Below are 20,275 nucleotides of genomic sequence, written 5' to 3'. Positions count from 1 at the left end.
AAGAACATCCATAATTTTTTTATATTTTTAGTTTTTGAGAGATCTTATTCCATTTTAAATGGTATACAGACCTTTTAAATGGAATATGCAGTAGTTAAATATAAAATAAAATAACTTAAGTTCTTTTCTCATAGTATGTATCTGATTATACATATATGGGCCACTTACTCGATTTATCTGATGAGGCAGAATGCTAACAATTGATAGAAACAAAAAATATTTTAGAAGGCCTTAATTGAATGCAAGTTATTATTGTCCTTAAAAATGTCAAAGATTTGTAGTTAATTGAAACCAGCAAATACAGTTATGGAAGAACAAGCGAAGGCTATAATTTAAAATAGGTTAAAAAAAACTACCACTTAACATTACGTTAATGGAATGTCGTGTAAAAGATACATAGCTTAATTTTTAGACTCAAAAGATTGGTGTTTCTGCAACTGAGGTTTGAAGACCCACATGAAAAACCTTGGTCTAAAGCAGAGTTTTCCATAATAAACATAAAATCAAAGATGGATGCAAGTTAATTTCAGAAGTAATACTGATTTAGTTAAAAGAAATGTTACTAAAATATCTGTAATAGATATTAGATATTAGAGAGAGATGCTTTAGTCTGTGCTGAGAACAAAATATGCTAAGTATTAATCACCGTGATTAAAGGGCAAGATTGAGGAAGATTTAGAGAAAAGTTAAGGAAGTTATTTTTATGCAAATAAGTTTGAGATCCACAAGAAAGCAAGTCAGCAATTGGACAAAAATATTTCTAGTAATTTTTCTCACATTTGCTAAAAAAGTCAAGAGACAACATGATTTTTTTTTTTTTGAGATGGAGCTCTGTTGCCCAGGCTGGAGTGCAGTGGCGTGATCTCGGCTCACTGCAACCTCTGCCTCCTGGGTTCAAGTAATTCACTGCCTCAGCCTTCCGAGTAGCTGGGATTACAGGCACCTGCCACCTGCCACCACGCCGGGCTAATTTTTCTATTTTTAGTAGAGACGGGGTTTCACCATGTTGGCCAAGCTGGTCTTGAACTCCTGACCTCATGATCCACCCGCCTTGGGCTCCCAAAGTGCTGGGATTACAGACATGAGCCACCGTGCCCAGCCGAGATTCTTAACAAATTACTGCATTGCCTAAGGCATTGAGGGTTCAACAACAGATATTTTTTTCTGAGGGAATTTTTAGTTTTTCTAAATCTGAGCATGAGAAACAGCTCAGAATTTCTTAGCAATAGCTAAGTTTTAAAGGAGGTTTGATAAGCAACTGAGACTGTCTTAGAAATAACCTCCTCAAGAAATATTGAAAACTTAGTATTTAAATAGATAAAATGCTCTTGTGTCACAGGATTGACCCTGATACTAAAATAAAGAAAATAGAGTGCTGAAGATAACAGATTATGAGATTTGTTTCTGTATGAATTATTATTAGAAACCTTATTTAGGTTAGCAAAGAAAACAACTGAAATTCTCATCAAAATTATTGGAGATCAAGAAATTAGAGGAAGCAAAATAAGATGTATGGTCTGTAATAGAAATTAAATTCTTGAAATTCACCAAAGCTTCTCAATGAAAACAAATCTGTCTAAAATAATTTCTGTATTCCTGTTTAAATTATTTTATGGTGATCTTGAGTTGATGATACAAAACTAACACACTAGAATATTAATAAAGAGAAATTAAATTGTAATTATAAACTAATCCTGATCATGTAGTTCTATAATCAATGTAAAGCATACTCCTCCCAGCTGACATTGATTCTGTCCCTAGTAGAGTAAAAATTTTTTCATATAATTTTTTCTATACATTGGAGCTGAATCCCTAAGTATATATTTAAAAGCTATTATACTTAACAAATATCTTTATATTTATGGAGTATTTAAAGGTGCTTGTCAAAGTGATTCATATGAGGCATGTTATTAACAACAGCAACAAAATCTGTGAGTATATGAAGCGCATCTTTTCCAGAGCCATCAGGACTGTAGCTGCCTTTGCATTAGCAATTCTGATTATTATAATTGTCATAATATGACAAGTATAAACAAATAAGGGATCTGACTTTAGAAATTTCAAGTTTTTATATAATTTTCCTTCTTCCCCATGTTATTTCCTAATTTGGCTCTCTGTTCTAAAGTTCTGAGCTTTGTTTTTTTAACCATAAGACATGGGAATATAAGTATCATTTTTAATTTCTATCAGGCTAGAAAACTAAATTCTTTAGCATCATTTGGTTCCTATGTGTTGGGTGTTCTTCCTACCTCTTAGGATTATGTTGCATGCAAGAGAAGAAAGGGCACCGTCGTGAGAGTTTTATTTCCCACTTTGTCACTCACCCAATGTGAGTTTGCAAAAATATCTATACTCCTCGTTTCTCCCTTTCCTCATCTGTTGTAAATTCCCTTCTTGCTATAAAATTCTAAGCTAGCTAATTTTTAAAATAAAATTATTCCTGAGGGGCAAAAAGATATTCTTCAGAAAACCTGTCGTGAAGGGTTTTTTGTCCTCTTCTGCTGACTTTCTGAAGCTTCCTCTCTGAAGAAGGTGATGCTGCTGGTGGTGGTGATAGCGCTTGTTCTGCATTTGAGTTCACTTGGTTTTGTAAGTACTTTTATGAACATTGATTCATACGTTGTAAGATATTTTGAACAGAACAGGCTTGACACTTTCAAAACGTCTTTTGTAGATTAAAAGGTGTAAGGAGACTTCTGAACATGGGGCATATTCAGATCTGCTTCAGCGTCAGAAGGCAACAGTGCTTGAGAATAGCAAACTTACAGGAAAGATAAGTGAGTTGGAAAGAATGGTAGCTGAACTAAAGAAACAAAAGTCCCGAGTAGAGGAAGAACTTCCGAAGGTCAGGGAGGCTGCAGAAAATGAATTGAGAAAGCAGCAGAGAAATGTAGAAGATATCTCTCTGCAGAAGATAAGGGCTGAAAGTGAAGCCAAGCAGTACCGCAGGGAACTTGAAACCATTGTGAGAGAGAAGGAAGCTGCTGAAAGAGAACTGGAGTGGGTGAGGCAGCTCACCATAGAGGCCGAGGCCAAAAGAGCTGCCGTGGAAGAGAACCTCCTGAATTTTCGCAATCAGTTGGAGGAAAACACCTTTACCAGACGAACACTGGAAGATCATCTTAAAAGAAAAGATTTAAGTCTCAATGATTTGGAGCAACAAAAAAATAAATTAATGGAAGAATTAAGAAGAAAGAGAGACAATGAGGAAGAACTCTTGAAGCTGATAAAGCAGATGGAAAAAGACCTTGCATTTCAGAAACAGGTAGCAGAGAAACAGTTGAAAGAAAAGCAGAAAATTGAATTGGAAGCAAGAAGAAAAATAACTGAAATTCAGTATACATTTAGAGAAAATGCATTGCCAGTGTGTGCGATCACACAGGCTACATCATGCAGGGCAGTAACGGGTCTCCAGCAAGAACATGACAAACAGAAAGCAGAAGAACTCAAACAGCAGGTAGATGAACTAACAGCTGCCAATAGAAAGGCTGAACAAGACATGAGAGAGCTGACATATGAACTTAATGCCCTCCAGCTTGAAAAAACGTCATCTGAGGAAAAGGCTCGTTTGCTAAAAGATAAACTAGATGAAACAAATAATACACTCAGATGCCTTAAGTTGGAGCTGGAAAGGAAGGATCAGGCGGAGAAAGGGTATTCTCAACAACTCAGAGAGCTTGGTAGGCAATTGAATCAAACCACAGGTAAAGCTGAAGAAGCCATGCAAGAAGCTAACGATCTCAAGAAAATAAAGCACAATTATCAGTTAGAATTAGAATCTCTTCATCATGAAAAAGGGAAACTACAAAGAGAAGTAGACAGAATCACAAGGGCACATGCTGTAGCTGAGAAGAATATTCAGCATTTAAATTCACAAATTCATTCTTTTCGAGATGAGAAAGAATTAGAAAGACTACAAATCTGCCAGAGAAAATCAGATCATCTAAAAGAACAATTTGAGAAAAGCCATGAGCAGTTGCTTCAAAATATCAAAGCTGAAAAAGAAAATAATGATAAAATCCAAAGACTCAATGAAGAATTGGAGAAAAGTAATGAGTGTGCAGAGATGCTAAAACAAAAAGTAGAGGAGCTTACTAGGCAGAATAATGAAACCAAATTAATGATGCAGAGAATTCAGGCAGAATCAGAGAATATAGTTTTAGAGAAACAAACTATCCAGCAAAGATGTGAAGCACTGAAAATTCAGGCAGATGGTTTTAAAGATCAGCTACGCAGCACAAATGAACACTTGCATAAACAGACAAAAACAGAGCAGGATTTTCAAAGAAAAATTAAATGCCTAGAAGAAGACCTGGCGAAAAGTCAAAATTTGGTAAGTGAATTTAAGCAAAAGTGTGACCAACAGAACATTATCATCCAGAATACCAAGAAAGAAGTTAGAAATCTGAATGCAGAACTGAATGCTTCCAAAGAAGAGAAGCGACGCGGGGAGCAGAAAGTTCAGCTACAACAGGCTCAGGTGCAAGAGTTAAATAACAGGTTGAAAAAAGTACAAGACGAATTACACTTAAAGACCATAGAGGAGCAGATGACCCACAGAAAGATGGTTCTGTTTCAGGAAGAATCTGGTAAATTCAAACAATCAGCAGAGGAGTTTCGGAAGAAGATGGAAAAATTAATGGAGTCCAAAGTCATCACTGAAAATGATATTTCAGGCATTAGGCTTGACTTTGTGTCTCTTCAACAAGAAAACTCTAGAGCCCAAGAAAATGCTAAGCTTTGTGAAACAAACATTAAAGAACTTGAAAGACAGCTTCAACAGTATCGTGAACAAATGCAGCAAGGGCAGCACATGGAAGCAAATCATTACCAAAAATGTCGGAAACTTGAGGATGAGCTGATAGCCCAGAAGCGTGAGGTTGAAAACCTGAAGCAAAAAATGGACCAGCAGATCAAAGAGCATGAACATCAATTAGTTTTGCTCCAGTGTGAAATTCAAAAAAAGAGCACAGCCAAAGACTGTACCTTCAAACCAGATTTTGAGATGACAGTGAAGGAGTGCCAGCACTCTGGAGAGCTGTCCTCTAGAAACACTGGACACCTTCACCCAACACCCAGATCCCCTCTGTTGAGATGGACTCAAGAACCACAGCCATTGGAAGAGAAGTGGCAGCATCGGGTTGTTGAACAGATACCCAAAGAAGTCCAATTCCAGCCACCAGGGGCTCCACTTGAGAAAGAGAAAAGCCAGCAGTGTTACTCTGAGTACTTTTCTCAGACAAGCACCGAGTTACAGATAACTTTTGATGAGACAAACCCCATTACAAGACTGTCTGAAATTGAGAAGATAAGAGACCAAGCCCTGAACAATTCTAGACCACCTGTTAGGTATCAAGATAACGCATGTGAAATGGAACTGGTGAAGCTTTTGACACCCTTAGAGGTATACTCTGTGTTCTGAGACCTTATCAGCTACCTAATGTCAAGTTTCCTCATTTATTTCCTTTCTCTCCTAGACTAAATTTTTAAAACAATTTTGAATGTGATTGGCTCTTTGTAGTTCTGACAGGAAAATAATGCTATACTCTTTCTGGTAACTTACTTGAATCTTTATCATAAATTAACTTTAATTTTTGAATGTTTGAGATTAAACATACAGATGTAATAGATATACTGTTATATCTGTGGAGATACATTCTGAAAAATGTGAGTATCAAAAAAGCTAGAAGAACCAAGCAGTTAGCTTTAACTTCTAACATATTCTGTGGCTAGATTTTGTCTTAGTCTTTTTTAAAGATATAATTTTAATACCTTTAATTGTCATCTAAGATAAAATTCAGACTCTGAAAATAATATAATACTTATTCCTGAACCCTCCTTGGTTTGAAATTTTTCTTCTTTTCACTAATCTTGTCTTTGTAATTCAAAGAATTATGTTTGGATTGAGAATGGGTAAAGTGACATAATGTTCTTGAGGTGACTTTTAACATTTTATAAATTCCTGTTACAGACAGCTAAGAACAAGCAGTATGATATGCATACAGAAGTCACAACATTAAAACAAGAAAAGAACCCAGTTCCCAGTGCTGAAGAATGGATGCTTGAAGGGTGCAGAGCATCTGGTGGACTCAAGAGAGGGGATTTCCTTAAGAAGGGCTTAGAACCAGAGACCTTCCAGAACTTTGATGGTGATCATGCATGTTCAGTCAGGGATGATGAATTTAAATTCCAAGGGCTTAGGCACACTGTGACTGCCAGGCAGTTGGTGGAAGCTAAGCTTCTGGACATGAGAACAATTGAGCAGCTGCGACTCGGTCTTAAGACTGTTGAAGAAGTTCAGAAAACTCTTAACAAGTTTCTGACGAAAGCCACCTCAATTGCAGGGCTTTACCTAGAATCTACAAAAGAAAAGATTTCATTTGCCTCAGCGGCCGAGAGAATCATAATAGACAAAATGATGGCTTTGGCATTTTTAGAAGCTCAGGCTGCAACAGGTTTTATAATTGATCCCATTTCAGGTCAGACATATTCTGTTGAAGATGCAGTTCTTAAAGGAGTTGTTGACCCCGAATTCAGAATTAGGCTTCTTGAGGCAGAGAAGGCAGCTGTGGGATATTCTTATTCTTCTAAGACATTGTCAGTGTTTCAAGCTATGGAAAACAGAATGCTTGACAGACAAAAAGGTAAACATATCTTGGAAGCCCAGATTGCCAGTGGGGGTGTCATTGACCCCGTGAGAGGCATTCGTGTTCCTCCAGAAATTGCTCTGCAGCAGGGGTTGTTGAATAATGCCATCTTACAGTTTTTACATGAGCCATCCAGCAACACAAGAGTTTTCCCTAATCCCAATAACAAGCAAGCTCTGTATTACTCAGAATTACTGCGAATGTGTGTATTTGATGTAGAGTCCCAATGCTTTCTGTTTCCATTTGGGGAGAGGAACATTTCCAATCTCAATGTCAAGAAAACACATAGAATTTCTGTAGTAGATACTAAAACAGGATCAGAATTGACCGTGTATGAGGCTTTCCAGAGAAACCTGATTGAGAAAAGTATATATCTTGAACTTTCAGGGCAGCAATATCAGTGGAAGGAAGCTATGTTTTTTGAATCCTATGGGCATTCTTCTCATATGCTGACTGATACTAAAACAGGATTACACTTCAATATTAATGAGGCTATAGAGCAGGGAACAATTGACAAAGCCTTGGTCAAAAAGTATCAGGAAGGCCTCATCACACTTACAGAACTTGCTGATTCTTTGCTGAGCCGGTTAGTCCCCAAGAAAGATTTGCACAGTCCTGTTGCAGGGTATTGGCTGACTGCTAGTGGGGAAAGGATCTCTGTACTAAAAGCCTCCCGTAGAAATTTGGTTGATCGGATTACTGCCCTCAGATGCCTTGAAGCCCAAGTCAGTACAGGGGGCATAATTGATCCTCTTACTGGCAAAAAGTACCGGGTGGCCGAAGCTTTGCATAGAGGCCTGGTTGATGAGGGGTTTGCCCAGCAGCTGCGACAGTGTGAATTAGTAATCACAGGGATTGGCCATCCCATCACTAACAAAATGATGTCAGTGGTGGAAGCTGTGAATGCAAATATTATAAATAAGGAAATGGGAATCCGATGTTTGGAATTTCAGTACTTGACAGGAGGGTTGATAGAGCCACAGGTTCACTCTCGGTTATCAATAGAAGAGGCTCTCCAAGTAGGTATTATAGATGTCCTCATTGCCACAAAACTCAAAGATCAAAAGTCATATGTCAGAAATATAATATGCCCTCAGACAAAAAGAAAGTTGACATATAAAGAAGCCTTAGAAAAAGCTGATTTTGATTTCCACACAGGACTTAAACTGTTAGAAGTATCTGAGCCCCTGATGACAGGAATTTCTAGCCTCTACTATTCTTCCTAATAGGACATGTTTAAATAACTGTGCAAGGGGTGATGCTGGCTGGTTCATGCCACTTTTTCAGAGTATGATGATATCGGCTACATATGCAGTCTGTGAATTATGTAACATACTCTATTTCTTGAGGGCTGCAAATTGCTAAGTGCTCAAAATAGAGTAAGTTTTAAATTGAAAATTACATAAGATTTAATGCCCTTCAAATGGTTTCATTTAGCCCTGAGAATGGTTTTTTGAAACTTGGCCACACCAAAATGTTTTTTTTTTTACGTAGAATGTGGGATAAACTTGATGAACTCCAAGTTCACAGTGTCATTTCTTCAGAACTCCCCTTCATTGAATAGTGATCATTTATTAAATGATAAATTGCACTCACTGAAAGAGCATGTCATGAAGCACCATGGAATCAAAGAGAAAGATATAAATTCGTTCCCACAGCCTTCAAGCTGCAGTGTTTTAGATTGCTTCAAAAAATGAAAAAGTTTTGCCTTTTTCTGTATATAGTGACCTTCTTTGCATATTAAAATGTTTACCACAATGTCCCATTTCTAATGAAGTCTTCGCACTTGAAAGCTAACATTATGAATATTGTGTATTGGAGGAGGGGAAGGATTTTTCTTCATTCTGTGTATTTTCCTTACATGTATAGTAGACGTTCTCTATTCTATCAGCCTTCTATGGTACCTTTTTGTCAGGACAATTAGGATTGTAATGCTAATGCAAAGGCAGCAATTCAAAGATCTTCTAGTGCCTCATGAATAAAGTTGAGATTTAAAATTTGTGACATTGCTGGAACAGCTGGGAGGTTAGACCAGTCATTAAGGAATGTATGCCATAGCTTTCTTTGCTACCATAAACATTTTGGAGGTGCATCTGCTATGTGACATGGTAAATATGGTTAAGTGAATGAATAAAATGTTTTAGTAACCTGTGTGTGATGAAAAAAACATTTTTACATTCTTGTTTGCTATGGAGAGGTCAGTTTAATAGCTAAGTCATTTAATGGAGTGTATATTTTTCTTACCGCTCACAACTGTCAGAAGTCACTGGAAGAAGAAAAGAAAGAACATGTTGAAAAAGCCAAAGAATTGCAAAAATGGGTATCAAATATCAGCAAGACATTGAAAGATGCAGAGAAGGCTGGAAAACCTCCCTTCTCTAAGCAAAAGGTATTCACAGAAGTCCTGGTTTAATAATAATAATAATAGCAGGGATGTTAACTGAGTTGACACAGTTTACCTAGCACAATGTTTAATTTTTACCTTAATTTTCCTATTGTTATAGCCCAATATAATGCAAATCAGAAAGATTAAATAACTTGCCCAAAGAATCAAAGTTAGTGTGTGGCAGAAGAAGCTGTTTAATTCCAAAGCCTGAATGTTATATATTGTTCTTATTTTTAGTAAACGAATACAGTATACTGCTTTTCCTAATAATTAGGTCTGCTTCCTGATTATTACAATAAGAATAGCTGAAGAGCAGAGTCATTCTGTTTTATGTCTAGAGTAGATCCATGCACTCCATGTCATAAAGATATGCCGTCTTATTCTTACAGATGTAAACATAAAAAGTTTCAAGAACAATGAAGATACAAACCAGGATATTAACATTCTTGATTATTGACTTTAGTTGTGCTTTTCTGGGTCTTTTCTATCTCATAAGGAAGTGTCTACAGTCAATCACTGGAAATTCTAGATACTATCCCTTATCCTAGTGAATTCTTTAGTCTTAACGGGCTGTCTTCTATATCCCAACTGCTTAGGATTAGTTGGATGGCCGCAGCTTGGGAGATATCCTTGGACTGCACCACTTAAAGCTCTTAGGATGTTGGTAGTTGGGGTGTACATTTTAATATTGCTGCCGCTGTTGATGGCAGTGGGATTGCTGCTGTATTAAAAAAATAAATTTCCGCTAAGATAAGAAGCATTTTTCTCAAGGAATACTTTCCTACACTGCCCTCCTGCTCTTGTCTGACGTTTAGAAATTTCAAGGCTATCATCCAATCTTAATATTTAGCTCCCACTTCTAGCTCTGCATCAGTACTCACTTGTCATCTATTAAAATGGACATTGTTGACATGACTGAATAGGGGAGAACACCAGTGCCTTGTCTTACTTGGCTGTGATATGAGGCAAGTGCTCCTTATTTGAGGTTCTTTCTTGGAGAAGTTTACAGACCAGAGTATATACTTGAAACGTTGCTCAGTTGAAGTAAAGTATTCACTCATAGTCTTACATACTATATATGTGGGATGTGGGAGATGTGGGAAAGCACTTGCATTTGGTGCTTTATACCAAAAAGCTTCAAGTAATTTTAATATATATATATTTCATGTAAAATATCCTTCTCCCCCCTCATTAAATAGGAAGACAACTAAAATGGGGACATAAAGCTTAACAAAGATTCCTTGGGAGAGTTAGTTTCTTTTGAGAAATTTTGGTTATAAACCCTTGGTATTTTTATATTCTGTAGTTTCATGTGTATATATATATATATTTTTGAGACAGGGTCTTGCTCTGTCACCCAGGTTGGAGTGCAGTGGCATGATCACAGCTCACTGGAGCCGCAACCTCCCAAGCTCAAGTGATCCTCCCGCCTCAGCCTCCTGAGTAGCTGGACTGCAGACACATGCCACCACACCTGGCTAATTAAAAAAAATTTTTTTGTAGACATTCTTTAGTTTTAAATTCTCTAAAACATTACTAAGTCAGATTTAGACCTAGTACCCTAGATACATTCTTAATGCAGATAATGGCGTTAATTATAACTGTCTAAGAACAGCTGATGGTCGTTCTGTTAAAGGAAATTTTAGTTAATATAAGTATGTCCTTCAAAAATCAATGCAGCCTCATGATTATAGTCATGAAAAATAAACTTTAAATTGACTCTAAATAGACTTCATGGGGGAAAATATATCTTTTCATTGGCCCATTATTTCCTCTTATTTCTGCTAATTTAAAAGAATGGCAATTAATTTCTGAAATAAGGGATTTGGAAATGATACACTGAGGAATTAGGAGAAAGTGTGTGACCTCTTGCTTTTCCCCAAACAGATCAATTTTATTTCTCTGACAGATGACAGTCACAGATGACTTTTACAAAGTGGGTCTTAGCATTAGAAATTATTTGTTCTTTTTTTCAATAGTTAAAAATTTTCTTTTAGATAGGATCTTACTCTGTCACCCATGTGGGAGTGCAGTGGCACGACCTCAGCTCACTGTAACCTCCCTTTCCCATACTCAAGCAATTCTGTCTCAGCCTCCCGAGTAGCTTGGACTACAGGCATGAGCCACCAATACTTGGATACTTTTTGTATTTTTCATAGAGACAAGATTTCACCATGTTGCTCAGGCTGGTCTCAAACGCCTGAGCTCAAAACAATCTGCCTGCTTTGGCCTCCCAAAGTGCTGGGATTACAGGCATGAGCCACTGCTCTCAGCTAGAAATTCTTTATTCTGGGTCTGCATACCTACAGATTATTACTTTCACCATAATTTTTTCAAAAGGAACATTGTGTCTAGGAGCTTGGCAGAAGGAACATGCCCTTTGGAAGTAGTGTCCCACAGTCATGTGTCTTTTTGAGTACTGCAGTGCGCAAGGATGACACTGGGCCAGTGCTGAGTGCCCGCCTGCGGGTGGAGGCCACCTTTATCCACGGCTGGACTAGGACAGATGCAGGAAATGTATAATGTATTATTTTCTCTTGAAAATGACAGCATTAAGGATAGAGAGAGGAGCTTTCCTTACGGATTCTAAATAAAATACTCTTATCTAGCTCTATAGACTGCTAATAACTGATAGGTTATTCACTTGGGTCACCCAGAAAATAGACTTGGGTCTTGACTAAAGCTTGATTAATTTCTTTTTTTTTTTTTTTAAATACTGTTTACTCCTTTTGGAGGAAGAGTTTGAATGTGCCTTCTTTACCTTACAGATTTCCAGTGAGGAAATATCAACCAAGAAGCAACAATTATCGGAAGCACTTCAAACTATGCAGCTTTTTTTGGCAAAACATGGAGACAAGTATGTTGGTTGTTGTTAGCTCTTTTATTTTAAGTGGGGAAGTGTTCTTAAAAGCTTTCAGCAAAACAGAGGTGGTAAATTTTAATTGCAATGTTAAATATGGGACTCAAACTAATCACAATTTACTTAATATAGTAATGTAAAGAGTATCAACTTAGTAATTTAATTGTCAATTTTAGTCTTTATCACAACTTTGAAATATTCTTATTATCCCCATGTATTACCGATAAGGAAACAGGCTCAGAGAGGTTAAGAATTAATAGCAAGTGAGAGGTAGAGTGCAGACTCCGAGTCAAGTCTTAAATCTAAGTAGTACTCTGTGAGACTTATTCTTTGGAAAATATGTATAAATATGGTCTTCATTTTTTTAGCTGAGACCTGTGGCAGCCTCATTTCTCATATTTTGTCCCTACTTTTTGCAGCAAAGCACTTTATATATTTCAGTCAGTGTTTCACTCAGGGAAGGAATCCACCTTTTTCTTAAATCCTTTTTGGATGTCCTCCTAGGATTATTTCATAATGACTTTATAGTATACCTTAGCAAATTAGGTTAATCCCCTTATAAATTTCCTCTTTGTTTGTGCTTTAGTCTAAACAGGTTTCATCTTGAGAAATGGTACCTTATTGTCCCTTTTCCATGTTGGGATTAACAATGAGACCTTACCCTCTGTCAGATAGCAGCAATTGTTATTTTGGAATTTTGTATGTTAAATAAGGGTCAGTACATTAGTTTACACCCTTTCCTTCAGTCCTTTTCTCAGGCAAGGGAAAGATCCTTAGATATTTTAAGGCCATTCTTAATTTTCATATACAGTCATACTGAGACCTGAGCAATATGTATGTGAGGCTATATTTTATTTTACCATCATGTGACAAAATTATTGAACCTAATACATCTTTATCTCTTGAGGACGACTTGCATTAGTCTTTTTATCATTTCTGGTTATTTAGAATGACAGATGAAGAAAGAAATGAATTGGAAAAACAAGTGAAAACTCTTCAGGAAAGTTATAATTTATTATTCAGTGAATCTCTGAAACAGCTACAAGAATCACAAACCTCAGGAGATGTAAAGGTAGAGGAGAAGGTAATATTATTTATTTAAACATGAGGCTGTTTCAAGAAGCTTAGTTTGATTGCATGGCTCTGGAAATCTATGTCAATAATAAAGAAATGACCTTGAATTTTGTACGTAGTTAAAACAGGGATTGAGTTTATTTAAATGTTTGGAGATTCCAGTGTTGTTTATTAAATGCAATCTTACACATGCTGACCATCAGTTTCTGTGACATCTTAATCTCTGCCTTGCATGGTAAAAGAAAAGTATCATTCATTCTTCTAACTCTTCTCTTTAAAAGCCATTCTTCTAGTATAGTAGGTATTTTATTATATGATAGGCTATAAAAGAGCCTGTGGGTCATCTCTAAAGGTGGCATTGATGTGTTAGAGATTGTTTGACTTTCAGAGATATCCATGAGACTTATTTGGGTAATACAAGGCCATACATTATAGTGAGGATGCCCTAGCATCTTCTTAAAGTATAAATCATTTAAAATTTGGCTGGTACTTAAACTTTTAAAACTTGACAGTGTATATCAACAGGCCTAACATAATATTCAATATTCAAAAAGTTATCTTTATATTTAATTCCTTACTCTTGGGAATACTTTCCACATAATTTGTCACATTTTGGGGGTATGTAACAATTTTTCTAGTTTCTTAGTTTTTGACTATCTTTGAAGAAGTCTGTATGCTGTAAACATCAATAGCATGGGGTTTGATACTCTCTTTCATGCCACTAGACTCTAATCTCACCTAAATGCAGAAAGCATGGTTTGCCTTCTAGATATGTGTTCTGTTTTCTCACTATCATCATCTACTCTGTTGTGTCCTCACTAACCTTGTCAATATACACGATATCAAGTTTTCAATTCACAGATGCATGTTGTTTTCAAAGCTTTTATCACATCCTGTGCTGTTGAATAGATCACTGACATAGATCACTTGTGCATTTGAACTGCCTAACATTCACAGCATTGCTGCGCCTTGGTAAGTAGAGGATTTTTATGTTGAAATGTATTATTTATTTTTTAAAAAACCTAAGTTGCATGAAACTCCGCCCACCCTTGTGTAACAGAGTGACCTGAGATTTTTGCATTTTCCTTTCAGCTGGATAAAGTGATTGCAGGCACCATTGATCAGACAACTGGAGAAGTCCTTTCAGTCTTTCAAGCAGTTTTAAGAGGCCTCATTGACTATGACACAGGAATTAGGTTGCTTGAGACACAGCTAATGATTTCTGGTCTAATTTCACCAGAATTAAGAAAGTGCTTTGACCTTAAAGATGCCAAAAGTCATGGCCTTATTGATGAACAAATTCTGTGCCAACTCAAAGAACTAAATAAAGCGAAGGAGATTATTTCTGCTGCGTCACCTACCACAATTCCAGTACTGGATGCTCTAGCTCAAAGCATGATAACAGAATCCATGGCCATCAAAGTTCTTGAGATACTGCTTTCTACAGGCTCTCTGGTTATTCCAGCCACAGGAGAACAGTTGACCCTACAGAAGGCTTTCCAACAGAACTTGGTTTCCTCAGCATTATTTTCTAAAGTTCTGGAAAGGCAAAATATGTGCAAAGATCTTATTGACCCCTGCACCTCTGAGAAGGTTTCTTTAATAGATATGGTACAAAGAAGTACTTTACAAGAAAACACAGGGATGTGGCTTCTACCTGTGAGACCACAAGAAGGAGGTAGAATAACATTAAAATGTGGAAGAAACATAAGCATTTTAAGAGCAGCTCATGAAGGTCTCATAGACCGTGAAACCATGTTTAGGTTGTTAAGTGCACAGCTTCTTTCTGGAGGTCTGATCAATTCCAACTCTGGCCAAAGAATGACTGTTGAAGAAGCTGTCAGAGAAGGGGTGATTGACAGGGACACTGCCAGCAGTATCCTCACATATCAGGTTCAAACTGGTGGAATCATCCAGTCAAACCCTGCCAAGCGTTTAACTGTAGACGAAGCAGTACAGTGTGATTTAATAACTTCCAGCAGTGCTCTTCTGGTCCTGGAAGCTCAGCGAGGCTATGTTGGACTCATTTGGCCCCATTCTGGTGAAATATTTCCCACGTCATCTTCCTTGCAGCAAGAATTGATTACAAATGAATTGGCCTACAAAATCCTGAATGGCAGACAAAAAATAGCTGCTCTTTATATTCCAGAAAGTTCTCAAGTCATTGGTTTAGATGCTGCTAAACAGCTAGGAATTATAGACAATAACACAGCATCAATTTTAAAAAATATAATACTGCCTGATAAAATGCCAGATTTAGGAGATTTAGAAGCGTGTAAAAATGCCAGAAGATGGCTTTCTTTTTGTAAATTTCAACCCTCCACAGTTCATGATTACAGACAAGAAGAGGATGTTTTTGATGGAGAAGAACCTGTCACTACTCAGACCTCAGAACAAACTAAAAAATTATTTCTATCTTATTTAATGATAAATAGCTATATGGATGCAAACACAGGGCAAAGGCTTTTGCTGTACGATGGAGACTTGGATGAGGCTGTTGGCATGCTACTGGAAGGCTGTCATGCAGAATTTGATGGAAACACAGCCATAAAAGAATGTCTCGATGTCTTAAGCTCATCTGGTGTATTTCTTAATAATGCTTCAGGTAGAGAAAAGGATGAATGTACAGCTACACCAAGTAGTTTCAATAAATATCACTGTGGAGAACCTGAACATGAAGAGACTCCTGAAAATAGAAAGTGTGCTATAGATGAAGAATTTAATGAAATGAGAAATACTGTTATCAATAGTGAATTTTCTCAGTCAGGAAAACTGGCAAGTACAATATCAATTGATCCTAAAGTTAACAGTTCACCCAGTGTGTGTGTTCCCAGTCTCATATCATATTTAACACAGACTGAACTTGCAGACATTAGCATGCTTAGAAGTGACTCTGAAAACATACTTACAAACTATGAAAATCAAAGCCGAGTGGAAACAAATGAACGTGCAAATGAATGTAGTCATTCTAAAAACATTCAAAACTTTCCAAGTGATTTAATAGAAAATCCTATTATGAAATCAAAAATGAGTAAATTCTGTGATGTGAATGAAACAGAGAATGAAGATAATACAAACAGGGATTCACCTATCTTTGACTATTCCCCCAGGCTAAGTGCCTTGTTAAGTCATGATAAATTGATGCACAGTCAGGGAAGTTTTAATGATACACACACCCCAGAGAGCAATGGAAATAAGTGTGAAGCCCCAACCTTATCATTCAGTGACAAAACCATGTTATCAGGTCAAAGAATAGGAGAAAAATTTCAAGACCAGTTTCTGGGAATTGCAGCTATTAACATCAGTTTACCAGGAGAGCAGTATGGACAGAAATCTTTAAATATGATTTCTAGTAATCCTCAAGTACAATATCACAATGATAAATACATTTCAAATACTTCTGGTGAGGATGAGAAAACACATCCAGGTTTTCAGCAGATGCCTGAAGACAAGGAAGATGAGTCTGAAATAGAAGAGTATTCCTGTGCTGTGACTCCAGGGGGTGATACTGATAATGCCATTGTGTCTCTTACTTGTGCTACACCATTGCTTGATGAAACCATCAGTGCTAGTGACTATGAAACGTCACTGCTGAATGATCAGCAGAATAACACAGGAACAGACACTGATAGTGATGATGATTTTTATGATACTCCCTTGTTTGAAGATGATGACCATGATTCTCTGCTTCTTGATGGTGATGATCGTGATTGCCTGCACCCTGAGGACTACGACACACTGCAAGAGGAAAACGATGAGACGGCTTCTCCTGCTGATGTTTTTTATGATGTCTCAAAAGAGAATGAAAATTCCATGGTTCCCCAGGGGGCACTAGTTGGTAGCTTAAGTGTGAAGAACAAAGCACAGTGTCTTCAGGATTTCCTTATGGATGTTGAGAAAGATGAATTAGATTCTGGTGAAAAAATACATTTAAATCCTGTTGGCTCAGATAAGGTGAATGGACAGTCACTGGAAACTGGATCAGAAAGGGAATGCACAAATATCCTTGAAGGTGATGAATCTGACTCATTGACTGATTATGATATTGTAGGAGGAAAAGAGAGCTTCACTGCATCATTAAAATTTGATGACAGTGGCAGTTGGAGAGGAAGAAAGGAAGAGTATGTAACTGGACAGGAATTTCACTCCAATACTGATCATTTAGATTCTATGCAAAGTGAAGAAAGTTATGGGGATTATATATATGACAGTAATGATCAGGATGATGATGATGGCATTGATGAAGAAGGAGGAGGTATAAGAGATGAGAATGGAAAGCCCAGGTGCCAAAATGTGGCTGAAGATATGGATATCCAGTTGTGTGCCTCTATTTTAAATGAAAACAGTGATGAAAATGAAAATATTAATACAATGATTCTTCTGGATAAAATGCACAGTTGTAGCTCTTTAGAAAAACAGCAAAGGGTAAATGTTGTACAGCTAGCATCACCTAGTGAAAATAACTTAGTTATTGAAAAAAGCAACCTTCCAGAATATACAACTGAGATTGCTGGAAAAAGCAAAGAAAATCTGTTGAATCATGAGATGGTACTTAAGGATGTATTGCCGCCTATCATTAAAGACACTGAATCTGAAAAAACTTTTGGCCCTGCAAGTATTTCACATAATAATAATAATATCAGTTCAACTTCTGAATTAGGTACTGATCTAGCAAACACAAAGGTTAAGTTGATTCAAGGGTCAGAATTGCCAGAATTGACTGATTCTGCGAAAGGTAAAGATGAATATTTTAAGAATATGACACCAAAAGTTGACTCATCTCTTGATCACATCATTTGTACTGAGCCTGATTTAATAGGAAAACCTGCTGAGGAAAGCCATTTGTCATTGATAGCCTCTGTAACTGACAAAGATCCTCAAGGAAATGGAAGCGATCTCATTAAAGGGAGAGATGGCAAAAGTGATATTCTAATAGAAGATGAAACATCAATTCAGAAAATGTACTTGGGTGAAGGAGAAGTGCTTGTAGAAGGTCTAGTAGAAGAAGAAAATAGGCATCTCAAACTTTTGCCTGGTAAAAATACAAGGGATAGTTTCAAGCTAATTAATAGTCAGTTTCCATTTCCACAAATCACAAACAATGAAGAACTTAATCAGAAAGGAAGCCTTAAAAAAGCAACTGTAACTCTTAAAGATGAACCAAATAATCTACAAATAATAGTTAGTAAAAGTCCTGTTCAGTTTGAGAATCTTGAAGAAATTTTTGACACATCAGTTTCCAAAGAAATTAGTGATGACATTACTTCAGACATTACATCGTGGGAAGGGAATACACATTTTGAGAAGGAGTCATTCACTGATGGACCTGAGAAAGAGCTTGATCTGTTTACTTACTTAAAACATTGTGCTAAAAATATAAAAGCAAAAGATGTAGCCAAACCAAATGAAGATGTCCCAAGCCATGTTTTAATAACTGCCCCTCCCATGAAAGAACATTTACAATTAGGAGTTAATAATACAAAAGAGAAGTCCACTAGTACCCAAAAAGACTCACCTCTTAATGACATGATCCAAAGCAATGATCTTTGTAGTAAAGAAAGCATCTCAGGAGGAGGAACAGAAATTTCTCAGTTCACACCAGAAAGTATTGAAGCCACGCTTTCAATATTATCTCGTAAACATGTAGAAGATGTTGGGAAAAATGATTTTCTGCAGTCGGAGCGGTGTGCAAATGGATTAGGAAATGATAACTCCAGTAACACTTTAAATACTGACTATTCATTCTTAGAAATTAATAATAAGAAAGAAAGAATTGAGCAACAGCTACCAAAAGAACAAGCCTTGTCTCCAAGATCCCAAGAAAAGGAGGTTCAGATTCCTGAATTGTCTCAGGTATTTGTGGAGGATGTAAAGGATATCTTAAAAAGCAGGTTGAAAGAAGGTCATATGAATCCTCAAGAGGTTGAAGAACCTTCAGCCTGTGCAGACACTAAAATTTTAATTCAAAATTTAATTAAAAGGATTACCACATCACAGTTGGTAAATGAAGCATCTACTGTGCCCAGCGACTCTCAAATGAGTGACTCTTCTGGAGTTTCCCCCATGACTAACTCATCAGAACTAAAGCCAGAAAGTAGAGATGATCCTTTCTGTATTGGAAATCTTAAGTCTGAGCTTCTTCTTAATATATTGAAGCAAGATCAACATAGCCAAAAAATTACAGGAGTATTTGAATTGATGAGAGAATTAACTCATATGGAGTATGACCTAGAGAAAAGAGGCATTACGTCTAAAGTACTTCCACTGCAACTTGAAAATATTTTCTACAAACTGCTTGCTGATGGATATTCAGAGAAAATAGAACATGTTGGAGACTTTAATCAAAAAGCATGTTCTACATCTGAGATGATGGAAGAAAAGCCACATATTCTTGGTGATATTAAAAGCAAAGAAGGAAACTACTATTCTCCTAATTTAGAAACTGTAAAAGAAATTGGACTAGAAAGCTCTACTGTGTGGGCATCAACATTGCCAAGAGATGAGAAGCTCAAGGATCTGTGTAATGATTTCCCAAGCCATTTGGAATGTACTTCAGGGTCTAAAGAAATGGCTTCTGGAGATAGCTCAACCGAACAAGTAAGTTGACCTATACATTTTATACAGAAAAAGCTGCATGAACCATGTGAGAATAATCCCATACATTTGCTTTAAACATCTGCATAAAGGTTATTGAATTAAAATGTCCAACTTTGTTTTTAGTTTTCCAGTGAATTACAGCAGTGTTTACAGCACACTGAAAAAATGCATGAGTATTTGACATTGCTTCAAGATATGAAACCCCCCTTAGACAACCAGGAATCTCTGGATAACAACTTGGAAGCTTTGAAGAATCAACTTAGACAGTTGGAGGTAAGAATTGTCTACTGCCTCTTTATGGATGGTAGTCAGCTGATGTATGACTGGGAAAAAGAAGCAGAACACTTCTATGTTTCATGTTTATATTTGGGTTTTTCACTAAATAGTAAATAGGTCCGGGATATATTTCTTTGCAGACATTTGAATTGGGATTAGCTCCAATTGCTGTTATTTTAAGAAAAGATATGAAGTTGGCAGAAGAGTTTTTAAAGTCTCTTCCCAGTGACTTTCCCAGAGGCCATGTTGAAGAATTGAGTATTAGCCACCAGAGTTTGAAGACCGCTTTCTCTTCCCTCAGCAACGTGTCTTCAGAAAGAACAAAACAGATCATGCTTGCGATCGACTCTGAAATGGTAGGCATAAAATGTCAAAATTTTGATTTATGAAGAAAATTTTATTATTTGAGGATTTAGTCATAAGCTGGAGTATTTT

The 20,275-nt window shown here is 36.8% G+C and overlaps 1 protein-coding gene across 36 annotated transcripts in view; it reads left to right on the top strand.

The window, feature by feature from the left end:
- The window catches only part of DST (dystonin), a 497,218-nt gene that overhangs the window by 331,938 nt on the left and 145,005 nt on the right, over positions 1-20,275 (top strand). For 23 of the 36 annotated variants that reach the window (XM_016955699.4, XM_054685902.2, XM_016955692.4 and 20 more), the window contains 6 exons: positions 8,908-9,036; positions 11,802-11,890; positions 12,842-12,977; positions 14,060-19,564; positions 19,688-19,837; positions 19,981-20,196. In XM_016955699.4, the coding sequence (XP_016811188.2) occupies positions 8,908-9,036; positions 11,802-11,890; positions 12,842-12,977; positions 14,060-19,564; positions 19,688-19,837; positions 19,981-20,196 (6,225 nt within the window). Of the gene's footprint in view, positions 1-2,674; positions 5,405-5,971; positions 8,799-8,907; positions 9,037-11,801; positions 11,891-12,841; positions 12,978-14,059; positions 19,565-19,687; positions 19,838-19,980; positions 20,197-20,275 lie in introns of those variants that run through there. The other 13 variants (XM_016955718.3, XM_063812480.1, XM_016955717.4 and 10 more) reach the window with 2 other exon arrangements.

The sequence above is a fragment of the Pan troglodytes genome, chromosome 5 (genome assembly GCF_028858775.2).
Source record: "Pan troglodytes isolate AG18354 chromosome 5, NHGRI_mPanTro3-v2.0_pri, whole genome shotgun sequence".
Classification (NCBI taxonomy): Eukaryota; Metazoa; Chordata; class Mammalia; order Primates; family Hominidae; genus Pan; species Pan troglodytes.
This window is presented reverse-complemented; position numbering and strand designations above follow the sequence as displayed.